At 40.1% G+C, this 24,991-nt stretch overlaps 3 protein-coding genes across 5 annotated transcripts in view; 2 read left to right on the top strand and 1 right to left on the bottom strand.

Annotated features, from left to right (window-relative positions):
- fhod3b (formin homology 2 domain containing 3b) overlaps window positions 1-7,685 on the top strand; it is an 88,308-nt gene extending 80,623 nt beyond the window's left edge. The window contains exons 21-28 of the mRNA XM_070835619.1: window positions 559-678; window positions 1,513-1,674; window positions 1,774-1,964; window positions 2,185-2,377; window positions 3,427-3,450; window positions 3,934-4,120; window positions 4,752-4,913; window positions 5,087-7,685. Coding sequence (XP_070691720.1) covers window positions 559-678; window positions 1,513-1,674; window positions 1,774-1,964; window positions 2,185-2,377; window positions 3,427-3,450; window positions 3,934-4,120; window positions 4,752-4,913; window positions 5,087-5,169 — 1,122 coding nt within the window. The 3' untranslated portion in view covers window positions 5,170-7,685. The remainder of the gene's footprint in view (window positions 1-558; window positions 679-1,512; window positions 1,675-1,773; window positions 1,965-2,184; window positions 2,378-3,426; window positions 3,451-3,933; window positions 4,121-4,751; window positions 4,914-5,086) is intronic.
- Window positions 7,686-7,805: 120 nt separating this feature from the next.
- Window positions 7,806-16,371, bottom strand: rxrbb (retinoid x receptor, beta b). 3 transcript variants are annotated; one of them, XM_070835620.1, is made up of 12 exons: window positions 16,254-16,371; window positions 14,891-15,084; window positions 14,452-14,605; window positions 14,035-14,214; window positions 13,588-13,641; window positions 11,650-11,810; window positions 11,299-11,428; window positions 10,107-10,233; window positions 9,960-10,001; window positions 9,780-9,871; window positions 9,565-9,670; window positions 7,806-9,451 (listed from the first exon to the last, which is right to left on the bottom strand). In XM_070835620.1, exons 2-12 carry the CDS (start codon window positions 15,029-15,031, stop codon window positions 9,304-9,306), a joined length of 1,335 nt encoding a protein of 444 aa, XP_070691721.1. In that variant the 5' UTR covers window positions 15,032-15,084; window positions 16,254-16,371; the 3' UTR covers window positions 7,806-9,303. The 3 variants fall into 3 exon arrangements, with proteins under 3 accessions (XP_070691721.1, XP_070691722.1, XP_070691723.1); XM_070835621.1 differs by having other exon boundaries at window positions 16,263-16,371; XM_070835622.1 differs by lacking the exon at window positions 13,588-13,641.
- Window positions 16,372-18,584: 2,213 nt separating this feature from the next.
- LOC139204831 (secretory phospholipase A2 receptor-like) lies at window positions 18,585-20,850 on the top strand. Its single transcript, XM_070834844.1, has 3 exons — window positions 18,585-18,648; window positions 18,738-18,969; window positions 19,739-20,850. The coding sequence occupies exons 1-3, from the start codon at window positions 18,585-18,587 to the stop codon at window positions 20,094-20,096; spliced, it is 654 nt and encodes a 217-aa protein (XP_070690945.1). The 3' UTR covers window positions 20,097-20,850.
- Window positions 20,851-24,991: the final 4,141 nt, after the last annotated feature.

Below are 24,991 nucleotides of genomic sequence, written 5' to 3'. Positions count from 1 at the left end.
AGATGAAAACAACTAGCCTGGTAGGCTAACAAAATTCCCAACATCTCTGAATCTGACTAAAACAACAGTTTGGTGTTTCATGGGCGTGCAAGACTATTTTTTGGCAAGCCCCAGAGACATAATCAGGCTAGCTGTTTCCTCCTGTTTCCGGCATTTATAATAAAGTAAGCTATGCAGACGTGAAAGTGGTATAAATTTCATCTAAATCTGCAAAAAAGTGAGTATGCGTTTTCACAAAATTTTGAATTATTAAAAGTATTCTATCAATTCAGAAAAAAAAGAGGTGTTCTTCTTTTTTCTTCATCCACACCCCCAGATATTTTTCCCATTTTCAAATTTGTAGTCTTCAGATCAAAGTTTATCAGACTTCACACAGCTCCCTCTGGAGCCACAAAAGGCGTCTAACAACTTTTTTTCACACGTGCAGCGATATAGTTGTTGGCGTATAAAATCGGTATATTTTCAACAATTTACTGTATGATGTTATCAGGAAAAGCAGAATAAATTGGCAGAAAGATGGGCAATATGCATGTTGACTGCGTTTTCATGCTTTTTTAGGAGGTGGCAGAGCCTCTGCAGGACCTGAAGGAAGGGATGGACCAGTTAGAGAAAAACAAGACACTCCGCTACATCTTGACCACATTGCTAGCCATAGGCAACTTCCTCAACAGCACTAATGTGAGTAACCCTCAAGACATATATGGCTCAGAGGTTCCTCTTTTTTCCCTTTCTCTCCCTCTGTGTCTTTAACTCACTTCCTCCACTTCCTCCCACGCTCCGCCTCCTCCCCCAGCTCCCCCACTTACATATTTATTTGGCAAGTCTAACAGTGGACTCTCTATGTGTAGAAGAATGTGCTGCCTGACTGTCTACACCAGACACTGTCCTTCTACAGTAAAAACGCTTGTCAAGGTCTCTGCTGAACCTGGCTCTGTCCGTCCGTCTGTCTGTCTGAGAGGAAAAAGGGAGGGAGGGACAGTTTGTGTTTGTCGGACTGCTCGGATGTGAACTTGTATCTGTGTCTCTGTTTCTGGGTTTTTTCTTTTTTTTCTTTTTCTTGTCTCACTTTGTGACTTTCTGTGGCCTTTGCTGAGCCTTTATGTGCCTGTATCTGTATGTATGTCTAAGTATGAGTGCACCTCTGGGATAGCAAAAAAATCACATCAAAACAAGTAGTTCCCGTAAATAATGGCTGCATTTATATTTTGCAGTAAGCCATTTAAAACTGGCAGAAGATCAAGGGAGATTATGTCTTTCATGATATGCTGCGGCTTTTTAGCTCCGCTGTGGTGAACAGAACAATCGGTCGGGTCTGAAGTAGATTGTGGTTTCTGATAATCCTCAGCCTAATGGATCTACGTGCCGCACTCCACTGAGCCCCCTTTTCTGACTGTGCCAAAAAGGAAATTCACTGCAATTTAGTCCTGGACTAGGGGCTTCTGATTTTTAATTTCAGACAGTTGTTTCCGTCCCACATTCTGACCGTGTTGCTGTGTATGCGTGCATCTCTAGGCTAAAGGCTTTGAGCTGAGTTACTTGGAGAAAGTCCCAGAAGTGAAGGACACAGTTCACAAGCAGTCCCTGCTGCACCACGCCTGCTCCATCGTGGTGGAGAAGTTCCCAGACAGCACCGACCTCTACTCCGAGATCGGAGCTATCACCCGCTTGACCAAGGTTAGCCTTGTTTATTTTTTTAAAAACACAATTCTTCCACAGTATCACTTTGTCACCTCAGCAGTGCACGGTGGGTTGTTTCTGTGATATTGTCATCAGGTGGACTTTGACCAGCTTCAAGACAATCTGGCCCAGATGGAGCGACGGTGCAAAGCATCATGGGATCACCTCAAGGTCATTGCGAAACATGAGATGAAACCAGCATTGAAACAAAAAATGTCAGACTTCCTCAAAGACTGTGCAGAGAGAATCATTATTTTGAAGATTGTACATCGAAGAATAATCAACAGGTATGTAGATCAAGTGACTCCATGCTGGATTAGATTAAAAGATTCTTGCATTTAGCCAATATTTTATTTATCGCCACAAATATTGATATCTGTTTCAGAGGTACTCAGCTATTTTAGTGTTCAGTCATGATGACATTCATTACTTTTTGATGCATGTTTAATTTCACTTCCATCAAAGGATCTCTGCACAGTGATGCGATGTTTCTCTGCACATCTGCAGGTTTCATGCTTTTCTGCTGTTCCTGGGCCATCCGATATACGCAGTACGTGAGGTCAGCATTCATCGCTTTAGCAAGATCTTGAGCGAATTTGCCCTGGAGTATCGCACGACAAGAGAGCGCGTGCTACAACAGAAACAGAAGAGGGCCAACCACCGAGAGAGGAATAAAACCAGGGGGAAAATGATAACAGATGTAAGTGCTCTTCATCACGAGCAACAGTCGTCCGCTCACTTTCTCCATTTCCTGATCCCCGTCTTTGTTTAGTTTGTACTTTCTCAATTCTATGAAACAATATGAGCAATCCCAAGGCACAGGTTATATCTTTAATCTGGTTAAGGCACCAAACGTGAACATTTCTGACAGACATGGCATACATTTGTGATGACATCACCATAGTTCCTCTGTATAGGTTACTGTAACAACAAACAGTGAGTTGTTTTTAGTGTATCTCATTCTGTAGCTGTAGCAGGCTAAGAAAGGCCAGAGCAAACACCTCCCTGCATGATTAAAATCCCTTAAACCCTGAGGAGCCGGCTGCTCAGAGCGGACTCCACAGCGAGCCTTGGCAGGGGCCCCTCTCATTTCAAAGGGACCCTAATTCAATCACTGTGTGAAAATTCAAACCTTTGGATGTCCCTGAAGGAGAAATAACAAGGCCCACACCTTAACCACACTCGTACAAAGATGTTCAGTCAAGTATGCTCTTCTGTTCCGTGGCTTGTATGTATCTCTGAAGTTTTTAATGGTATGGTGGGGTGAAAGTCGCGTAGCAATTTCCATCTTTTAAGAAGTTTGACATTTTGTGAAATATGCCCATTCGATTTCTTGCCGAGAGTTAGATGAGAAGATTGATAAACGCTCTTGTCTTTATTTGTTCATTCAAAATTACGCTGGAACCAAGCTAAGCAAAACAGCTGCTGGGTCCAGCTTCATTTTTACTGTGAAGACATGAGCGTGTGATATCAGCCCTTTCATCAAATTCTCAGCACAAAAGCAAATAAGCGGCTCTCCCCAAATGTTGATCTACTCCTTTAATGTTTACCAACACAAAATTAGCATTTCGTGCTGCTTTATGAGTTGAGAAAAGGCCCCAACTTTTGTAAAACTAATGAGATGACTCAATAGTGTTCAATAATCAAAGTGAAAACTGTTTCCTGATAAATGGTTGTAGAATATAAATGAAATATCAGCAGTGCACAGTATTTACAAAATACCTTTGGGTGTTTTTTTTTTCTGTGTAGAGTGAGGATGACGATGATAGTGAGGTAGGGGGGTGACTTTGTGTGGCAACAAGTGCATGTCAACTCTCTGTTGTGACTAATATTCAACCAGCCTGTTGTTGTCGTAACTTTGAACAATAACTGGTGTGATTATGAGGATTAACAAAGGACAAGTCATGGGTAAGACTGACAGACTGTGTGTGTGAACTCACATGAATGAGGAAGTGATGACGAGAAGAGAAAAAGAGGCGTGTTCGCATGATGACAGCTACTTCCTGGTAGAAATGAATAGACCTCAGATTCTGGATTGTTTTTGTCTGCGTCACAGAATAAAGAGGACAATACATGTGTATGTGAATTTGGACTCTTTGATATGACTAATTGTTCTTACTTCAGGTTGGAAAGTGCTTTGTCACTAGTAAAGATTAACTTTGTATGACAAGCTTGGAACTGGCATGGAGCAAACTTTCACCTTCTCCCACTAACAAAATGTCAGACATTGTAATCCTGTGTCCTCTCCCTCTTTAGAGTGGCAAATTTGGCGGTGCCCCACCAGACACACAGGAGAGTCAGCCTCAGGGTATCCAGTATGCTGAAGACGCAGCCGAACATGAGAACATGAAGGCCGTACTGAAGAGCAGCCTTCAGGGCGGAGAGAGTGCGGCGTCCACGGTCCCCGGCCTCCGTACACGCACCAGAGCCAGCGGCACCAGAGGTCGGTCTCATAAACATGTTCTACTGTTACAGCCCCTACATAGCTTTTATTTTAATGTCACCATCCATTCGACACACTTGCATATTTCTGGCTCCAACTGCTCCAGGAGCTCACCAAGAGCATTTCAGTGTTATCGAGGTAGCACCTAAACTTTCAGCTGGTATTTTTAACCACAGTAGCTGTCTGTGTGTCAGACTGTCCAACACCAGTGTCCAGACTGAAAATGAAAATTTGATATTCATGGTTGCCAAATTATGAATCCTACCGACTTTGGTGATCCCCATGGATTTTCCTCTGGTGACACAAGAGGTTCACATTTGTGTTTTTGAGTGACATGTCTTCACAACACATTCATGTTGCCCTCAGGATGAATTGGAATAACTATGGTGATATCAAAACACTTTCTCTAGTGCTATCATCAGGTTATTTTCACTTGTCTCTATGGCTACATCCCTGCACTGTACAAAATTCCCCAGCTGTCTTTAGAGTTAGTTAGCATATATTAGCATGCTAAGCACAGCCCAAATATGGCAGCTACATGGCAGAAGACTCTCGGTCTCGATTTCTTAAACCTGCACTACTATACAGCGGATCTGTTATTTTCTTATCTGTTCTGGTCTGACCGTTTTAGGGCGTGTTCCCCCATGGTGCTCTGCCAGTGACGACCCAGTGAACTGCACAGATGATACAGCTGATGAGATCATGGAGAGGATTGTTAGGTCAGCCACTCAGGGGCCCAGCCAGCGGACGCAACCTCGGGAGAGGAGACGGTCCCGAGCCAACCGAAAATCATGTGAGTCATGGCAACTGTTGGACAAGTGGCCAATAGCTGTGCATTATCACGCACAGAGGAATGCTATCAGCCACATGTGGGAACACTGTAATAATACTGTGGTGGAAAGCTCTTACTTATCACAGTTTGTCATCCTCTCTCCACCTCCCCTTTATTTCTTTTCCTGTCTGCAGTGAGAAGGACACTGAAAAATGGTTTGACAACAGAGGAGGCAAACGCTCTTGGCTTGTCCAGCGGATCAGAGATGCAGGTGTGAGCTGGACATAACAGCATCTGGAAGCCCTTTCACTGCCCCACCAATGCCCACACCCAAGCTGGCAACCCACTCCACTCTGGCTTGGCACTAAAACACCCCCAGCTTTGATGAGTTGACCTCATCTTTCTGCGTTTGGTTGACAGCTGCTTGACACAAGAGAGTGGATAAGAAGGCAGATTTTATCTGTGAGAGAGCAGAAACAGAGTGCTACATTCAAACCACTAAGCTTTGCTATTACTGGACAAACATCGATGATCTGCACTCACAAGGCTTAATCGCAATCATCCTCTGAACGTGACATCGCATACAAACACCCGCGCAAAAGTGTGTTCTTTAAGGCTGAGGGCATCAGAAGAGTGTGCTTCAGCCTCCGTGGCCTTGACTGAATCCAAAGGGCTCGAAGTGTGTTACACACACTAACTCCCCACTGCTTGGGTTCAGTGTCCGCCCTGCAGCTTTAGTGACAAATTGAATTGAAAGAAATGTCATCTATTGAATAGATGGCTTTGTGCAGGAGGTTATTCTGTCATATATATACTACTGTGGTAGTTTTGCGTTTCTTTTCATTTTGCTCAAGAAGGTGCTCAAATATGGAACAATTGCACTGGATGTAAAAGTTGGGTATCAATGGAATGTGAAATCCTTGACACTGATGAACCACTCTGACATCTGAATCTGAAAATAGACTCAACAGTTTAACCAGCACATCAACAGTAGCACAGTTTTTAATCTCTAATCAAAGTGGACGGATTCTGGCAGATGTTAGCAAATGTTAGTTGACTGGTTAAGAAGGAATTAATCAGAGAGACGGTGCACAGAAATCATTTTAAAAAAAAAAAGTTCAGTTGCTGTGCGCAAGACTGGTGATACCACTAGTTTTAGACTAAAGCTCATTGTGGAAACATTTTTAGTCTAAACAAATGTAGACAAGTTGCATTATGTGGCTTATTCTCAACAGTTGGAGGAAAGCAGGCGCAGTGTTACAGACGAGCGATCTTCAGAGTCCTGTAGTTTTATTTTCTAGAAACTATTAGCTGCACATTACAGAGTGCCTTTCAGAGACAGTTATTTATTGAGACGTTTTCAGGGACATATAATCAAGAAAATGTTACTACAGATGTGCAGTCTGTGAGTGGCGAGGGGGTAATATTGCAATGTACATCATTCACGAGCTGTGATTTATTTTTAAAGAGAGTTTTTAAACTTGTCCTGGCAAGATTTCTGTTTTTTTCCATGTCATGATCAAATAGTTTGTTATGAAGATAGCTTTAAAGTATTTATGACAACTTAGGGATTGGTTATGCACATTAGCTGTGTCCTGTTGCCTTACTGTAGAATACGGACGTGCATTGTTACACTCTAGTCGAGATCTAGGTTCAATACAAGAGTTCAAACTAGATCAGGCCAAATTAACGTGTAGTTCAGCTGGCATCACTGGAGATCTCGGCCTGTCATTATTCCTTCACTCTCTAACTATGAATGTGAACATCAGGGGTTACGTGATAATTAGTAATATGGACGCACACATAAAATCTCCATTATTTATCTATTTTAAAACATGTAAATCTGTATTGAAGTGAATTGGGAGGAGACCGCAGTTTAACGTTTTAATTATGTAGGTCTGTTTTTGAACTATTGATGAGCATATTGTGCTATTAATTCATTTTGGAATGGCCTTGGCTAAAATTATGACATGCATAACTTCAGTTTATATAATGGCGAGGTAAATCTATCCACTTGCAGATTTTCACTGTGATGGAAACATAGCCATTGAGAGAAACGAGAATCTAGCGCAACATCACGATAAAGCTACATAAAACCACACCAGCAGTACGTGTTTTTTTTTTTTTTTTATTGTTAAGATTTTACTGAAACCTATTCAGCACCTTAGACTCGATGTGTAGCATGCAACTTAGTAGTTACAGGGGGAAGAGCTCATTTTGTTTCCCAGATTGTACTGATTTGTCAAAAACAAGACGGAGTAGATGTGTAAAGTAATTTAGGGGAATGCTGTAAAATGATGTACATGTCATAACAATGTATTTTATGTCCTTCTGTTTTTTGCTCCATGTGTAGAATAGTGTATTATAGACTAAAAGCAGTATTATTCTAAATATAATTTAAGCAAACCAAGCCATGCATGGTTTAAAAAGTTGTCACTTCTGCTTGATACAAAGGGAGGTTCACTTTGGTTCTCAGACCTGTAGGTTTGTGCGCGATATTAAAACTTCTTACTTCAGACTGTAAAGTGAACAAATGTGGTGAAACACGCAGTGATGAAATTCACCAGCTAGTCCTGTGGAATCCCTTAGAAGCCTCTGATTTCATTGCACTCGATGTTTTCTTCTTTTAATTTAACATTAGCCCTCCACACACATCGCTGCCTGTGCCATAACATCACTGTAGAACTTGGACACAAGTGCTAAACAACCAAGGCTTCTGTTGCGTTTATGCCCACGGCAAAAAGCTATGTAACAACTACAATAAAAAGGCTCATTAAAACTTCTTTGACAATTTTTTTTTTTTTTTTTTTAATCGTCTTTCAATTGTGTTGTTTGCCCTTAAATCTGAGTTTCCTCCAGGGGAAAAAAATGCCACATGTAACACTTCTGGGGAAGAAAAAGCAAACAAAAAAAAAAACTTAAGCCTCTTTATTTTCAGTCCACACAACCCATGCTTTAAGTCACTTTATGTTCGAGAGTATATAGAGGTCGATGACAAGTTTGCCAAAATAGCTCATCAGGTGTTCACACATGGCCATCATACAGACCTCAGTTGGTCTTAAAATTTCCTATACGTCCACAGGTGTTATGGATCTAAACGTGATTATGGTTTGCTTTTAATAAATTGCAAAGACATTAAGATGAACAAGACAGCTACTTAAAAAGGGGGAGAGGGGAGAGGGGGGAGGGTAGGAAAATACAAGTGAGCATCAAAGAAAAGCACAAAAAATAAAAATCAGCTAAAACAGTCTCAGCAAATCCAGTGCAACCCAAGACATGTTCTGCTTTATTACTAGCTGAAAACTAAAAACAAGGGCACATATTAAGAATTATATAATTTGTATCTCCTGATCATAATTCAAATTTATCAATGTACATTTTCCCTGAACAATTACTTTTGCACAGTACCTTAGAATTGTATAGATAAATTACAAAATGGAGTATTCCCTTTCCACCAGACATGATTTACTTTGTAAAACCCCTGAATGACTGATAGGCAGAAAGCCTTTTATGCACTTAACATTTCATATTGCTACATTTTTAACAAAGATTAACAAAAGGGATTTTCAGTTTTGCATATTTTCTTAGGTTTGTGGTTTGGTGTGCGTCTGCACCAAAAATGTCTAATTATCTCTGAAGTAGCACCAAAGGACAAACGCCTGACTATTTTGCAGCCAGGCGTTTGTTAAAATTATGTTTTAGAAATAGTACATAGGAAGTGTGCAGTGCAGTTTAATCATTTAACCACAAAGTGATTAGATTTATAAAATGGCAAAGACGTAAACAACACTAACCGTATATTACCAGAAACACAAAGCTGATCCTCAAATCGACACAGACAAGTCTGACCTGGCAGGTTTAAAATTGAGTCTGCTGCAATGGATACAAGTAAACTCAGAGCTGTTTGTTGGACACAGTTCTCTGTGGATGTTTGGTAAAACAATATAGTTTTAGATCAGGCGTCATTTAAAATGATAAAAAAGACTATGTCCATAATGTTTACTTATGATTCGGGTTGCCTGCCTTTTAAAAAACAGGTTTTAGGGATCAGTTCACTTGGAGACACAACTGAAGCTTGATGTTTTGAGGTGCCTAAAAAGCTTATATAAAAATGTATACCCAAATTATAGCTCCTGTGAGGGAAATATGTAAATGTTTACATTTTTAAAAATACCTTTTTTTGAACCATAGTTACTCAAGAAGTTATTTCAACATATAGCACCAGCTTGTAGATCATGCCAAGCCTTGGGTTTGGTCTAAAGAGCAAATCTGTGCTGCACTAAAATAGTGTAACCCAGACAGCAGTGAGACAAACTGACAAATCTTCAAAGAACTTAAAGTGCCACTCCAGTCCCACACCAGCTTCCCAGACTTCAGCTATCTAAACCTAACCACAGTACGCGTTTCCTATCTAAGACAACTGATGGGGAGCTTCAAGCATTTCCATGAGGAAAGTGTCAATAGGTGTGTCACCAATCAGCTTGAAGAAGAAGAGATGCTCCAAGCACTTCAAGCCAATGGATCGCAGTGCTGGCAGTCGAAGGAGGAGCTTAGCAAACCTGCGTGAAGCAAAGAAGACATCACTTAATTTGACGAGATAAACGATGAAACTTTTTACACTCTAAAATGGATGCAGCCAAGTGAAAAACAAGGCTATGCCGAGGACCTTTACCTTCCCTGTTGCTCTGGGTATCTCTGTTTGCAGTAGGCTTCCAATGATGCATAGACCTTTTCTCTAAGGAGCTCCACCTCACTAGTGTTGGAGAGCCCTTTAGCATCTGCAAAAAAAAAGACAGCATATTTTCATCAGGTGCACAACACTTCACACTACTTCCTAAAAAAAACAAAGCTATCTTTCTTATTTAGAGATCAGTATTGTGCAGGCACCTGGGTTGAAGAGGACGATGGCTCGGAGGCAGCCAAGCTCTGTTTTGTCCATTTGCATATCTCTCATTTTATTGACAAGCTCCGTAAGGACCCTAAACAATGACAAATGTTGCACAAACATAAGACATAGACATAATTTTATTCTCAAAGACACTTAATATTGCAAAAGTGTAAAGTTACCTGTCAAATATGGCGCCGACTTCTGCGCTCTGCACGCTCTCCCTGTGTTAAATGAAACCAGTCATTATGCAGATACTGCTAAGGCATTACAATTATTATTTCAATTCATATTTGAGCGTGTTGGTGAGTTTAGCGGAATAGATATACCTGTCAAAAATGGCTCCAACTCCTGCGCTGTGTGCACTGTCCCGCTGCAGCTCAGAGGCCAGGAGAACTCCATCCTTCAAAGCAATGGAGCGATGGGAGAACGAGGCAATGAGCAGCTCATTCCACCCTGATAAATGAAACACAATTAGAGACACTGGTGAGTACTCAGTGAAAAACGTTTCAGTACTTACTCATTTTGAGTGTAATTCCACCTTAATAACTGTTTTTTAAGTGGAACTCTATCAATTGTGTCCTAAATTTCCTTCTGAGGTTAAAACCAGTACTATAAAAACATTGTTTTAATCTCAGCACAATTATGTGCAATGTGCCCTCCATGCCTGCAACACATCAGGATGCACTCTGACTGTAGCCACCTACGAGCTCCCTTTGAGATTCACTTCCACTGTCCGTTTGGTTTTAAAAAAAAAAAAAAAACGAGCCATAATAACAGAGCCAACAGTGATTACAACACAACGAGCAGGTACTCTGACACACGTCTGCCAAACTGGTTGAGAATTATCCCCCGTATGAAGCTTCTGTTATCTCATTACCTACACTCACACTCTCGTGTACCCCTCCCACTACAGCTGCAGAGGGTTTGATGCAGTTGTGTTTCACCGTCAACAGATTGTCAACAGACACACCCGCTGAGCCGACAAACGACAGAGCGACGCGGATCTCAAATTTGTGTACAAGCGAGAAAGTGTCATTAAGTGAGCTAACCCATTAGCACAGAGGACAGTCTCTGAGCCAAATGTTTATATGATTCTTTCGTTTAACAATAAATGAGTTATTCATTTATCAGACTGAAAAACTGAGAGAGGCTGTCAGTCAGCAGTTATGTAGAGGACAAACAAGGGACCCGGCGGCGGTGGCCGGTCTTCTCATTGATGTTACTGATGGAGGATGAGTCCACAACAGCAGTCAGGCAAGCACACGTTCATGTGTTGTGGGGGCGTGAGTTTGGAGGAAACCTTGAGGGTGGGGGTGGGATATTTTCATTTTCTCCTATGTTGCAGACCCTGTCTTTAAGCAAGTGTTCATGTCCTTATTGTCTTGTACTCTTTAATACTCCAACATGCTAAATGCTGATGTTAACTTGCGATGTGGATCTGATCTCTATGTTCTATGTGTTGATTTTGACGGTGCAGTTCCATACGGATCAGTCATGGCTGCAGGTGCTCGATCATACCTGCACGCAGAAGGATGACCTGGTCATCAAGGGGCAGTTCAGAGAAATGGGGGATTCTCTTTGCCCACTCCACTAAGGCAAACAGCTGTTTGTCTGCGGTCTGACAGATGTTGGTAACTGCGTCATGGGGCTGAAACCAAAAAATACATCAAGTTTAGTTAGTTGTGCATCCAGACCAAATACTTCCAGCATTTACAGTAAAACGTAGGTTTTACGTAAGTGTTTAAATTAGGTTATTTTAAAAACATGAGGCCCAAACACATCATGCTACCATGAAAAACAGATGACCTACAAAGTCACTTATATAAATCAATTGATTCTAATATGTATTGCGGTGTTGTATCCACTCACAGAGTTGCCTGCAGAACCACCATCAGAGTGAAGCTCAGTCTTTTGCTCCACAGCAGTCTCAGCCTCTAAAATCTTCTCCACAGGCATCTCCTCATTCACTCCGACACTGAACTCCAGCTCTCCATCACGCTCTCGGTTCCTCTGACGTTCCTCCTGGACCGCTGCAAAAATACAGGAGACAGTGGCGGGGGAAGAAAAGGAATGAGATGATGGTAAATACTGAAGAATGAAAAGGCTGAAAAGAATAATGTAAACTGACTTATTTATGGATTTAGAGTGTGATATTCTGCAAAATGCTCTTCCTCTTTGCAGGGTTTTTGCTGCATTGAGAAAGTTCAAATTCTACATGTCTTGACAAATCTAATTGTATCTGTCACAACAAAAATAAATTTTAGAAAAAATGTTGCATTCAGTGGATGACTGTCAACTATACCTGAAATCCATCTGATTTGGATTCAGGGTGATAAGAACAGATTATGAAATGTTTCTCAATGCATTTAAATTTCCATTCTCTTCTACTGTATAGTACAGTTAAAACAGCATAATTAATATCCATTATGACAAAAGTCAGATGAATTTACTTCCATTATCAACAGAAGTAAGTGGCAGGTTGAAAGTTAAATACATGAGCTTGATATTAACATGCCCTTGAGTTAGTTTACATCCATTAGCTTTCATGACTGAATACTAAAATCGTTAAAGACAGACATCCAAAAATCTATAATTTTTCCCACCCCTACTGAACTGTCCCAGCCAGCACAAAGAACCACAAGGACAACTAAGGAGTCTCGAGACAAGCATGTGAAGTTTGCTAAAATTTAACGGAAGTACAAAAAAAAGTGAGTCTGTTGTCCATGGCAACACAGGAGGAGACTGTAAACTCAGTGAGGTGGAAGGACAGTAGTCGCCCACTAATCCAAAAAGCAATAAATCACCATATTCTGAATCCCTCGACTAAATCAGGAAAGAACTGAATTTCTCAGTAACATCTAATTTACCCTTCTCACTGGCAGATAAAACACCAGTAAAGAAGCAACATCTCTCTTAACACTAAAATCAGGCCATTTCTTTCCCGGCCTGACCTCCAGAAGGCCATCCATGCTTTTATTTCCTCTCAGCTCGATTACTGTAACTCGGTGTATTCAGGGTAAAGCCAAAAAACAAACTCGTGATACAACTGATACAAAACACAGCTGTTCAGCTTTGAACAAAAACTAGAAGACAAAACCATATTAGTCCTGTTCTAGCCTCTCCTCAGTGGTTACCAGTTATTTTTAAAAGTGATTTTAAAGCACTTCATGGCTCAGCCCGTAGCTACATTGTTGAATTAGTGCTCTCCTATGAGCCTTAGATACTCCAGCAGGACTGCTGGCTGTTCCTAAGTTCAAGATTAAAGGTGATCAAGGTTTTGTAGTCAAGATCCCTCAGCTCTGGAACTCCCTGCCTGAGGACCTGGGGATTTGGTGACATCTTATAAATCACTTCTTAAAACAAGCCTTTTGTTAATGCTGCCACCGTTCAGTTTCTTCTGACATGTCTTATTGATTTTATTGTTACTGTTCTTATCTCTGTGATTGCATGTTTTATACTCTCATTTTGTTTTTATCTTATGGGTCTCATTTGATTCACCTCACGTCCTGATCTGTTGTTACCATGTGATGCACTTTGTAACTTTTTCAAAAAGTGCTGTATAAATAAAGTTTATTATTATTATTATACATGTACTGTATACATATAAAACACTTAAAACTGACCTTGTGGCCCCTTACTGTAGCTTAAACACCTATTCACTCCATTAGATTTTAAATACAGTTGCACACATTCAGCAAACAACCACAGCTGCCTCACTGCTTGTTTTATAAAGCAGTCTATCATGGCTGTCAGGCTAATTCTCTAAGTAACATCAAAATACAATATCTTTAAGATTTCATGTCATACTCATCCATCCCTCATCTTTTCCATCTTCTTTTATCCACTTTACATGTTTGATCACTATTGAAAGATGGAGACAGGGCAGAATAGGAGAAAATGAGGAGAGGAGATAGAGATAGAGAGGGGTTAGTTATATAAACCAGCCCCAATACACTCGTCTCTACCGTTTAGTTCTTCTAATCTAGCATCCACCCTCACCTACACCAGAAATACTGCACTAATCCAATCTTACTCAATCAATTTAATTGGGCTTCCTTTGGTACAATTAGTTATTTTAGGAAATCTAATTGACTGCCAATGTTTAAATCATTCCTAAAGTCTTTATTTCACTCAGTGTTGCAGAATGTTTCTGTATATTTGCATGTAAGTCAACTCGCGTTCTCAAACCTTCAATAGCCAAACAGGCTCTCAAAATGAACTTAAACCATTAATATAACCCCATTCCTTGCATACCTTCCCTCTTCATGCCCATGGCCAGGCACTTCTGGTAGCGGCAGTACTGGCAGCGATTGCGCTGGCGTTTGTCAACCAGACACTCTTTGTTATCCCTGCAGGTATAGCTCAGGTCTTTGCGCACGGTTCGTTTGAAGAAACCTTTGCAACCCTCACAGCTGTACACGCCATAGTGCTTGCCTGTAAATTTCACAAACACAACATGGAAGGTGAAGGCAAGAGTCTGACACACATTTTATATTCTAACAGCAACGGTGACAGATTCATTTTGTTAAAATGTTTAGGAAACAGAGACAAGATATATGATATAACAGGATAACCAACACTTAACCTGCAATAACATAAAACACTCTGCAGCTGATGTTTCATGCAGCTGATGATGTTTCTGCTAATCCCACCATCAGTGCACTCACTCACCAGAAGAGCGGTCCCCACAGATGACACACAGGCGTTTCTGAGACAACATTATTCCAGGGCTGTGAGCTGGCATGGGTCTCAGGCCAAATGGAGGCTTGATATCCTCTGAGCTGCTGATTGAATGCATCCCTGATATGGGTGCTGAAGAGGAGATCTGGATACAAAGTGCAACCAAGAACACTATGAAAACACTGTAATGTCTAATTATATGCAATGACAACACTGCTTTTTTGTTTTCTTGACCTATTCAATACCTGATAAAAAATGATTTGAGAGTAGAAAAAAAAAATCATTGCAGTGTACCAAAAACTCATATTTGTAGCCTCTTTTCCATGTAAACAAATGCCAGTACCCTACAACTACCGCAGACTAATCTCACAAATACTAAAAAGAAGCGCACCATGCCGTCAGATTACAGACTCTAATGGTTGTTGGTTACCTGACTGTTGCTGATGGGTCCAAATCCCAGAGAGGGTGAGACCACTGGGGAGTTGAGTGAGGGGCTGATGACTGAGAAAGGAGAACCCAGGATGTTGGTGGGACTGTTAGAGGCTGAACTGTTGGGCTGCTGTGCGGACATGACTAGTAAGCTACCCAGTGGAGAGGATGCTGTCCCGTCTGAAGGAGATCAATCTGAGGGTGACACAAAAGGACAGAATTAGTTACCGCTAAGCTATTTTTAGAAACAAATATCTGTCTCTGAAGCGCACCCCGAGGTTCCTATCACTCTCCAGCTCTGGGGAACTACTGCCAGTCTAAAAATCTACTATATTTAGGCTGAGGACTGTTGGTCACACAGTCAAAAACATTTGATTTGATCTATTTGGACCTTGAATTAAGACGGAATTCTGACATTTAATGGACCAACCAGAATATAATCGATAATTGTCGCCCTACTTGTAGTTTTTCCAATAGTTGACGTTAGCCATGCCATCTAATAAACCAACCCCGTAAAATACGCCATTGTTACTGTACCGATTGTTTCATGAAATAACTAATATGCTAACAGACATGATTAAAACCACAGCTATTGGACCATAAACCGTAGCTAACGTTAAACCGAACCCCAGAATCTACATTATCTAGTTTTTACACGATCCCCTTGATCAAACTGGTCGAATTAAAGCAAAACCACACTGGGATACTGTGAAATAATATTTGCTCTAGCGGAATATACAACCAAGGACATTCACATTTGCTCACAATAGTCAGTGTTTGTTGTCGTCAGCTATCGTTAGCCTGGTTGGCATCGCAATAACGTTACACGTTTGCTAAATGTTGCTAACGATACGCACTAACGGTGACATTTACGTGGTAAAAACATTGAATAAATACAATGAGCTACGTGCAAACATTGCCAGTCTCCGTTGGTATTCCAATAAACAAATATAAGAACAATGTGTTAATCGTAACATTTAAATAAAACACTACATTTGCATTTACGGTTAGCTAGCTAGCTGCAAACCCATAAAACCTCGACAGACCTCGGGTACAGCTAACATTAGCTTTGGTAATGTTAGCTACACGCCTGTGTTTCAGTAAAGTCCCGTAAAACCGCGAGATAAACATACCCCAATAGTCACGAAGAAATGCACAGATTGATTATCGAGCCACTTCAATAAATCCGCAGAAGTAACGCAATGTATTTTTTAGCTAACTAGCTAAGATTAGCCTCTTAGCGGCTAACCTAGCTAACATAGCTAACGTTAGCCTGATGCACGCTTCAGAGGTGATAACGTTAATCTGATCAAGAAGTTGTTGACAAAATAGCTCATGGTCGTTTGAAGGTTGAAATAACTCACCAGACACACCTTAGACGCATTGTTGAAACCACTTCACTATAGCTGTTGTAGTCAGACAAGCGCCAGACGTTCAGATCCAGTTAACTTCAACTTGACGCTGTTGTTGTTTACAGGCCATGGTGGCTCCGTGCCAGTATCACTGAGCCAAAATGTCTCATGGGACCACCCTGAACTGTACTGTCATATGACACTCCTGCAGCATTTGTACACAGCATGTTCATTTAATTAATCAGCCCGATAATAGCCTCATTGATTGTTTTATTCTGTGCAAGATTTTAACAATTGCAAAAAATGAAGATAAATTACACTTAATGATGTTGTTGTTGTTGTTGAACCCTCCCACTATGTATTGTTCTACTAAATTAATCTCTAAAAAAAAAGTTCACTCATTCACACACCATTAAACTGTTCATGGCACAAAACGTTGTTGTAGTAATGAATAGTGAATACACATCTGATTTACATTTACTCAAGCAAAAGATTCATATGGACTAAAGGTTATAATGTGTAATAAGATATTTTACAAGAGGTATTAGTTAACTAAAATTCAAGTATGAGATGGTAAATAGCAGTGAAGTCAGAGGAGAAATGCTGTGTGCTTTTCAGAGAGCTTAAGTGTGGCACAGCAGAGTTAATCTGAGCAAACACTTGGACAGCCACACCTACAGAAGGTGGTGGATATCCTTTGACTTTGACAGGAGGAGGATTAGGATTGCAAAACTTGTTTTATGTTCCAGCGATGTTGAACAGTATTATTTCACTCTCCAAAATATGTATCACAGTGTTCTGCTTTTATAATCCTTTGAGCTCATCTTTGGACTAATATGTCCTCCATTGTGAGGAATGTGTTATGAATTTGCACATTTTTAACCCTTGGATTAAGAAGTGACCTGCAATTTCTATTATGCGGCTTTTACTTTTTTCCTGTTTTGTCACATAGTTACATTTTCTGAAGCATGAGTTCATGACAGAATTTTTGCAGCTTTGTCACCAGAGCCAAACCGACAGCAGACCCCATTATCACAATACTGTTATTCTCTTCAGATTGACTTGTATTATTTTCTTCAGCATTTAAAAGGATTAATTTCACACGACAATGAATGATTTGTATAATTTAATAATTCCCTTTTTTTCCCATACACATACATGCATGGACCCGTAGCAGGAGCCAGAGATTTAACCACCAACTTCATGCTTAGTTGTTGACACGCTCCACCAACTGAGATATTTAAATTATAAAGTATGTGCCAGGTTTACCCTAATCCATCATCAGCATTTGTCTTTGTTATAGGACAGGGGAAAGGAGACATGGGGAAGTGGTTTATATTTCTAAGTTCGCTCCACAACATGCTCACCTTCATTCTTGACTAACCTCGTCATGGATTAGGTGTCAAAAGCCCCATCCTGGATCAGCGATTGTAGCATTTAACGTAATTAATTAGTTTTTTTACACAACCTGTTGACATTGCCAAATAATGGCAAATCATAGATCATTCATATGTCAGCAAATTCACAAAACTGTCACTGTATTTCATGGCAGGCGTAGCTGTTTTCATATCAGTTCAATCATCTCAAGAAAGCAGCCACATCCCAGACAGCATGTGCAAGACAAAAGGAATCCTGAAAAACTGCTTTCTCTTAACCTGCTCTTGAAGTGTCTCCTAACAAGCCATGTGGCATTCTTACTACAAGCACTGTGCTTCTCATGGTTGCTAACACCTTATGTTTGGACCAGCAACTGATCATTAACAGAGCATTATATTGATTTATATACACTTTTTTCTTCCTTTTTTTGACCTTTTGCTTTGCTGTTTGCTGTGATCATGACTGAAAACAGATTCATCGTGATGACAAGGACTCAAACTTTGTATCTTCTTTTAATCTCAGGTTTGGACTTCATATTCTTTTTTTACTGAGAGCTAATTGTTTTCCTCATATTCATTATGCAAATGCATAAATGTAGTTGGTTGTTTGTGGTAAGAAAAAGTATGACAAAGTTGGAAGGAATGTTACCATACGATCTGTCATTTTACAGGATTTTGCTCCTTCACACTGGGATCTACAGATTTTCACTTGATTACCCTTTCAAAGACCTACAGTGAAGCAAAGAACTATTGCAGAGAGATGTACACTGATTTGGCTACAGTTCACAACTCAACAGACATGAATAATTTGATCACATTAGTTTCAAGTACCTCTGCCAGAGCCTGGATAGGACTGGAGGCAGGAGATGTGTGGATGTGGCACTGGTCGTGGCCTGATCAAAAACTGGATTTTTTTAACTGGAAGGCAGGAGAGCCACAAAATACGAGTGAAGATGTGTGTGCAGCGATGGATCAACACGGCGAGTGGTTTGAAAGTGACTGTGGCATTAGGAGAAGTTTTGTTTGTAAAGGTAAGTGAAGAGGCACTATTACAGCCATGTGGCATAAATCACATTTAAATGCAGAATGTCACCATGTTCTTTGTGTTTGAAAATATCAGGCAACAATGATACCAGCACTCACATTTTTGTTGCTGGGACCAAATCATGGAGGGATGCTCAGAATCATTGCAGGGGCTTATCGTTGGATCTCGTCAGCATACACTCAGCAGAAGAGAATGAGGTGGTACATAATGTGTCTGTGTCGCAAAGTGTGTGGATTGGCCTCTTCAAAGATCCTTGGAAGTGGTCTGATGGGAACACGTCATCATACCGTAACTGGAAACCCATTCAGCCCAACTACCTTGATGGTCAGGATTGTGTTGCTGCCATATTCAAAGATACAGGGCAGTGGAATGACCTGAGATGCAGTGGCAAGCGCAATTTTATTTGTCGTGGAGGTAAGTTGCTGTGTTATGTGTGTTGTTTGTCAGCAAAGTAATCTTATAGAGTTTGGTTTAAGTTACATTTATTTGTTTAAAGCTTACACAATACATGCCAGAGATACATCTATAGTTGTCCTTTATTTAGTGTCTATTCATCACTTACTCTTACAGCTCGGAAACCAGATCCATCAACCCCCAATCACACAACTCAGACAGCTCTTCCAAAGACTACTTCAGCTCAAGAGGTCACATCAGCATTTAATTTTACTGTAGCTGCTTCTACCAAACATTCAAACATCACTAACATGTCCACAAAAGAAGCAACTACTGCCAGTAGACTAACAACACCAAATACGACACATTTTATGTCAAGTGCTTCAAGCACTGAGCTCAACAATGCAACCACAGAAAAGTCAGCTGTGACAGTAACACAGCAACCTCCCACAGCTACTGTACAAGTAACTACAGACGGTGTCTCTGCATTAACAACACTGGTGGGGACTTCAGCACAGAACACAACACAGTCCTCAACTTTAAAGACCACCGAAAACAGTCAAAGTTTGGCTCCAGGTATGTTTAAAAGGATCATGTACATTTGTGTTCATTTTGCATAATTTTTCACCATGAATCTAAGTACTGTTTCTCTGTTTTTCTACCTGTTGTCTTCCCGAAGGAAGCCTGATATTAATCCAGGAAAACAAGACATGGATTGAAGCTATGAGTTACTGCAGGGAGCACCATGTTGACCTTGTTCACATTACTACCAAAGACATTCAGGAGAAGGTGGCTGAAAAGGCAAAAAAGGCCACGTCTCCCCATGTTTGGCTTGGTCTGCGCTACACTTGTAACTTTAACTTTTGGTTCTGGATCAGTTCAGCTCCTGGCTGTTACTGGAACTGGGCACCAGGACAAGGAATTGCAGGGAAATATAACTGTGGTGTCACTGGTGCCATTGAGGCCACTGGGAGGCAGCAGTGGGTAGGCTTGTCTGAGACAGAAAAACTGAATTTCATCTGCTATGCGTGCATTGAATGAGTCTGCAGGGCCAGTGACACAGTATCAGAGATGTTGCAATTTTCATAATGCTTAACATATTTGTGATTTTGGTTATACAAGCTTTCCTGATTCATAATTCTATTCTTCTAAGTTTTTTTGCAGAACTTGTTTCAACATTCACAACCACGTTTTTGACAATTATAAGATGAACATCAATAGAGATGTCATGGTCGTTTTAATGCTCACTTATGACGTCATACTTCTACCTTTGTTAAAATACAGCTGCCTTCTCCATTGTTGAGATTGAATTTCATTAAATATGAAAACCTCATGTGGTGTGTAGGCGTGCACATTCACAGTCATGGGCAGAAAGAGTAATGTGAGAACATTGATCTGCTCTATGCCTTTCACTCAGGGGTTACTATTTGCATGTTGACCCCCTGGGTTGGGCCCCAAGATTGTCTTTTTTAGACCACCAGAGTGTGGCCCCGATCCAGACTGCCTGCTGCCCCCAGTGACCTGACCTTCACTAGTAGCAACACGGAAGACCGAGCTCACAGACATTCACCTGCCTGTCTGCACTGTCGAGGTACATAGAGCATCTATAACCATGGGAACTAGAAATTACACCTCATTGCAATGGATGAAAACTGTATTTCATTGATCTCAGACTGTGTGACATGAATGTCAGGGTGTTATCACTAAGATCTGACAGGTTGTGCCATATAACTAATCCTTGGAGAAACATCATGTTGCTGGTGTGCTGGTGTTTTTATATTATTTTGTCACTGTTCACAACACAATAAAAACATCCTAGGATACCTGTATGAGTGGGCTTTGACTGTCAGTTGGTACATTTTGAAGTCAATTAAGGAAGTTTATCTTCCTTGAGGTGGGAAAAAAGAAAAAACAGTGTGAAAAATGATACATCGCAGGAAATATAGTGCAATATATTGTAAGTTATTATTACTGCTGTCAGTTAAAACTATAGGAAAACAAATGGTGATATTGAGTGCAGATTGAAGTGAGTATTTAAACCACAAACTGATGATTGCATTTTATGTATCTATATCCCAATGCATTCCTATGGGCCTATTTTTGGAACAGAGTAACATTAATACTTTTCATCCCAGCAATTTCATAAATATACAAGTATGTTTGCATCATTGAATTTAAATAACCCAATAAAACCACTGAATACCAGAACGTATAGCTTGTAATCCACGGCTGCATTTTGATAACTGTTTTTGCATCCACAATGAGGGTCTTGTCACTTGTCAATTACCACAGACCATTACACATGAGTGTGTCATAGCTTAGTTTCTCTGTGAATAGGCATTGGTCAGTGAGCCTCCCATCAGTTCAATGTTAATGTTCCATTGGGTCCAGTCAGTCAGTCTCTGGACTACCCCCTCACCTCCTTTTCTCACCCTCATCTCCTCTTGTGTGCTGTCCAGCTGGCTCTGACCCCTGACCCTTTCACCCTCACTCCTGACCTCTGAGGACATTCCCACGCCACACCCTTTTGTGTACACCTCTCCATGGAAACCCAGTGGTCACTCCCTCTGCATTTTTAGAGATTATGGTGATAGACATAATTCACTTTTTCTGGGATCAGTGTAATGCAACCTAATTTGGCCTAATCCCAATTCAAGTATGAGCCTCTACAAAACAGCAATGTATATATTTATTCCATAAGAATGAGTGAAAATCTTGACGTGAAATATATCATTTACAGTACATGTTTATCACATAAATTATTTAGCCCCATCAAGTACAATACAGAATAAATGTATTAAATTGAAACGAATCGATTAAATGCAGCAACCAAATGTTGCTAACTGACGGTTCAAACATTCAAAATAAAAACGTTGGTCATTTTTCATTGTGGGTGATTATTCTGTAATTTCTGAAATTGAAAATTTAAAAATGAGCTCAGTTATTAGTTTTTAACTTTATGCCTCCCTACCTGCCATGTGCACTTGTGTCCTTCCCTCTCCCCTTTTCTTCTCTGAGTCTGCGCCCCTCCGTAGATCCCTCCCTTCTGTCACTTTCACAGTTAATTGTACAAAAAGAGATTTTCTCCATTGAGGCTGTGTCTCTTAGGTAACCCCACTCCTGCATGAAATGAGATGGATAGAGGGGAAGAGATAGAGAGGGGGACATGGACAGGCAAACTGAACCAGCAGCGGTTGAGGACGGACGCAGAGGAGAGGAAACTTTGCAATATTTGAAAAAAAGTTAGAGAAGAAGAGTTTAATACCTCATATGCATAGGGACACATAATTAATAATGCTTCTCTGAGACTATTATCAGTGTACTATTGACAGTGCATGATGTAAGTATTAAAATAGTTTTTTTCACTTGTTAGTGCAAGTTAATTGACTAACATGCCAGTTAATAAATAAGACTTAAGGAAGTTGTTAGATGTGTACAGCACATTAAATAGGCATTTAATGGTAGGAACCTTTGGAACATGGATTATATACAATCTTTTTAAGAAAAAAAAAATTCTTGGATTACATTTTTGTGGGCCTGCTTCCTCATGATAGTTATTAATTCTTCAGTGTCCTAACTGAAGCAACTGCTTGAGCAAAAGCAATGTAAGTACATTTTAGGATAAATATTCTGAAGTTGTCATGATTTTTATCAAACCTTTCCTCCACTGCAGGATTTACTCCCAAGGATAAGAGATGCTATTGCTGTTCATTCCAAGTTTGACGGGGAGTCTGGTGCTGATTGTCCAAACGCAATTCTTGTGTTACTTCTCCATATCCAGGAGTTGTGGATGGACATCATGCCCTCGACTCTCATTTACTCCCACTTGCTTCTGACTGTGATAATGTAATCAACATTGTAATTCAATGAATATCATGTCGCTCTGTGCAAAGAAGACGCTATTTTTTAATTGTTGCAAAAAATGTTTGACTTTGCAGGGCCCACACGGGATTTTAAACTATCTATTGAAGTTGGTTAATGATGGCATCTGTAAGTAACATTGGAAAATACTAGTGAAATTTTGTGATTAACATAGGTGACTTTTGGCTCTAAAGGAAATGTAGGTTTCTCAATTCAAAGCCAGTTTTCTTAATTCAGTTTCCACATATCAGAGGTTTTATTCCCCTGAATGCTGTCTTGTAGGCTGCCTACCATCGTCAAGGCTGCAGCAGTGGACTGACATTTTTCAGTTTTTAGTATATTTCTGAAAAAACTGTTTCATTTGTTTTGTGAATATCATATCATCTTGAGGAAACAAATAAACTGAACATGTAGATCAGTTGCCCAACTAGTTTGCTGGGCAGATATATTTAAATCTTTAAACATATTTTAATTTTAATTCTAATGGATGAGGAGATGATATGGCACAGGGCTGCATGCCCTCTGGTTGGTGAGATGAAATGGAGGCCGACAGAATTGTTTCTTCCATGTGCCAAACATGTCTTTGGATTAGACAGGGCCATGACATACCCATTTTCTATTATGTGTATAACTTATGTGTTTATGTTGCCTCAATTGTAACTTCACGCGAGCAGTTCTTTGAGGCTAGCTTAAGCTTAATATTGATGTTACATGTATGATGTTTGATTTAATGTGGAACTTCCCAGGGATATTTTAAAAATGTAATTCAAACTTTCGACATGAATACCCTGAAATAAGTTGAAAACTAGTGATAGTGTATTGACACAGTGTAACCATTAAAGAAGGTCCCAGCAAAATGGAAAATTGAGGCAAATATCAGACTCCTGGAATCAGTGCCTCAGTCTAGAGCACTTAGCTGGTGCTTTGCTTGTGCTTAAATTCTCTCAAAAGTCCTGACATGGATGTTTATGGCTGTTTACACAATTTACACAAGAGCAATGAGTGTAAAGCAAAATATCAATAAAGACATAAACATTGTCACTTGCAGTTTTGGTTTATTTTAAATAAACAACTCTGTCTAATCAGTGTGTTTACCATTGAATTGCATAATGTTGCCTGCTTCATTTGAAAGATTTTTTTTTCTAACTGCTCATTGCATCTACCACCAAGCTGCCTATGTGGAATCAATAAAGTTTATAACCTAGTGTCTTGTTACTGAGATCACAACGTGATAATAGTCTGTGTCTTTGTCGTAAATCTTACAGCTGTTACATTTGGCCAGATCACAAAACACTTTGAAAACGTTTTACATTCCATTCAGCACATGATTCATTTCACTTGATAAACACACACATAACACGGATTGTAAAGTTACAGGTAAACTGCACAGGACATTTATTATATATTAAATGAACTCGATAAGATATATTAAAAACAAATCTGATTTACTACAGTGAAGAAATTGCTTTAATCTGGGAGTTGACAGCTGTGCTTGAGCTCTGCTTTGAAAATCATTCATGAACCATGTGTTGTGGAGTCAGCAGCACTCACATCCAAAACCCAAATAGCCCAAACCTGATTTCTTGTAAATCACGTGATTTGGGGGAAATCTGGACAACTTGCAGTGACCTATCAGGGAATGGGTACACATTGTGAAACAAAAAGGAACACTCTGTATGCACCAAGCCAAGCAGTAATATAAAAAGGACTCAGACATGTTGTAGTCTGAAATGCATCTTTCTGTCTACTATGATCTGATCTGAATTGTTATAATCTCATGTTTTAGCTAAATCTGCTCAAATCTTATACTTTGTTCTATGTAGAAATTTACACAATATCTAACCAACAAGTATATCACATGTCTGTACACATCAGTATACATGTTATATCTGACACTATGATGATTTTCTCAGTTAATGTATTGCCATTTAGTACGTTCCACACGAGCCATGACTCTGGGAAATGATACTTTCCCCTAAGTTATGTGAGAAGAAAAAAACAGAGGGAGGGCTCTGAGAGACTGAGAAATATAAGGGTGGATTACTTGCAAAACCCCCAGTTAACCAAAAGCCTGT

The sequence above is a fragment of the Pempheris klunzingeri genome, chromosome 8 (assembly GCF_042242105.1).
Source record: "Pempheris klunzingeri isolate RE-2024b chromosome 8, fPemKlu1.hap1, whole genome shotgun sequence".
Lineage (NCBI taxonomy): Eukaryota > Metazoa > Chordata > Actinopteri > Acropomatiformes > Pempheridae > Pempheris > Pempheris klunzingeri.
This window is presented reverse-complemented; position numbering and strand designations above follow the sequence as displayed.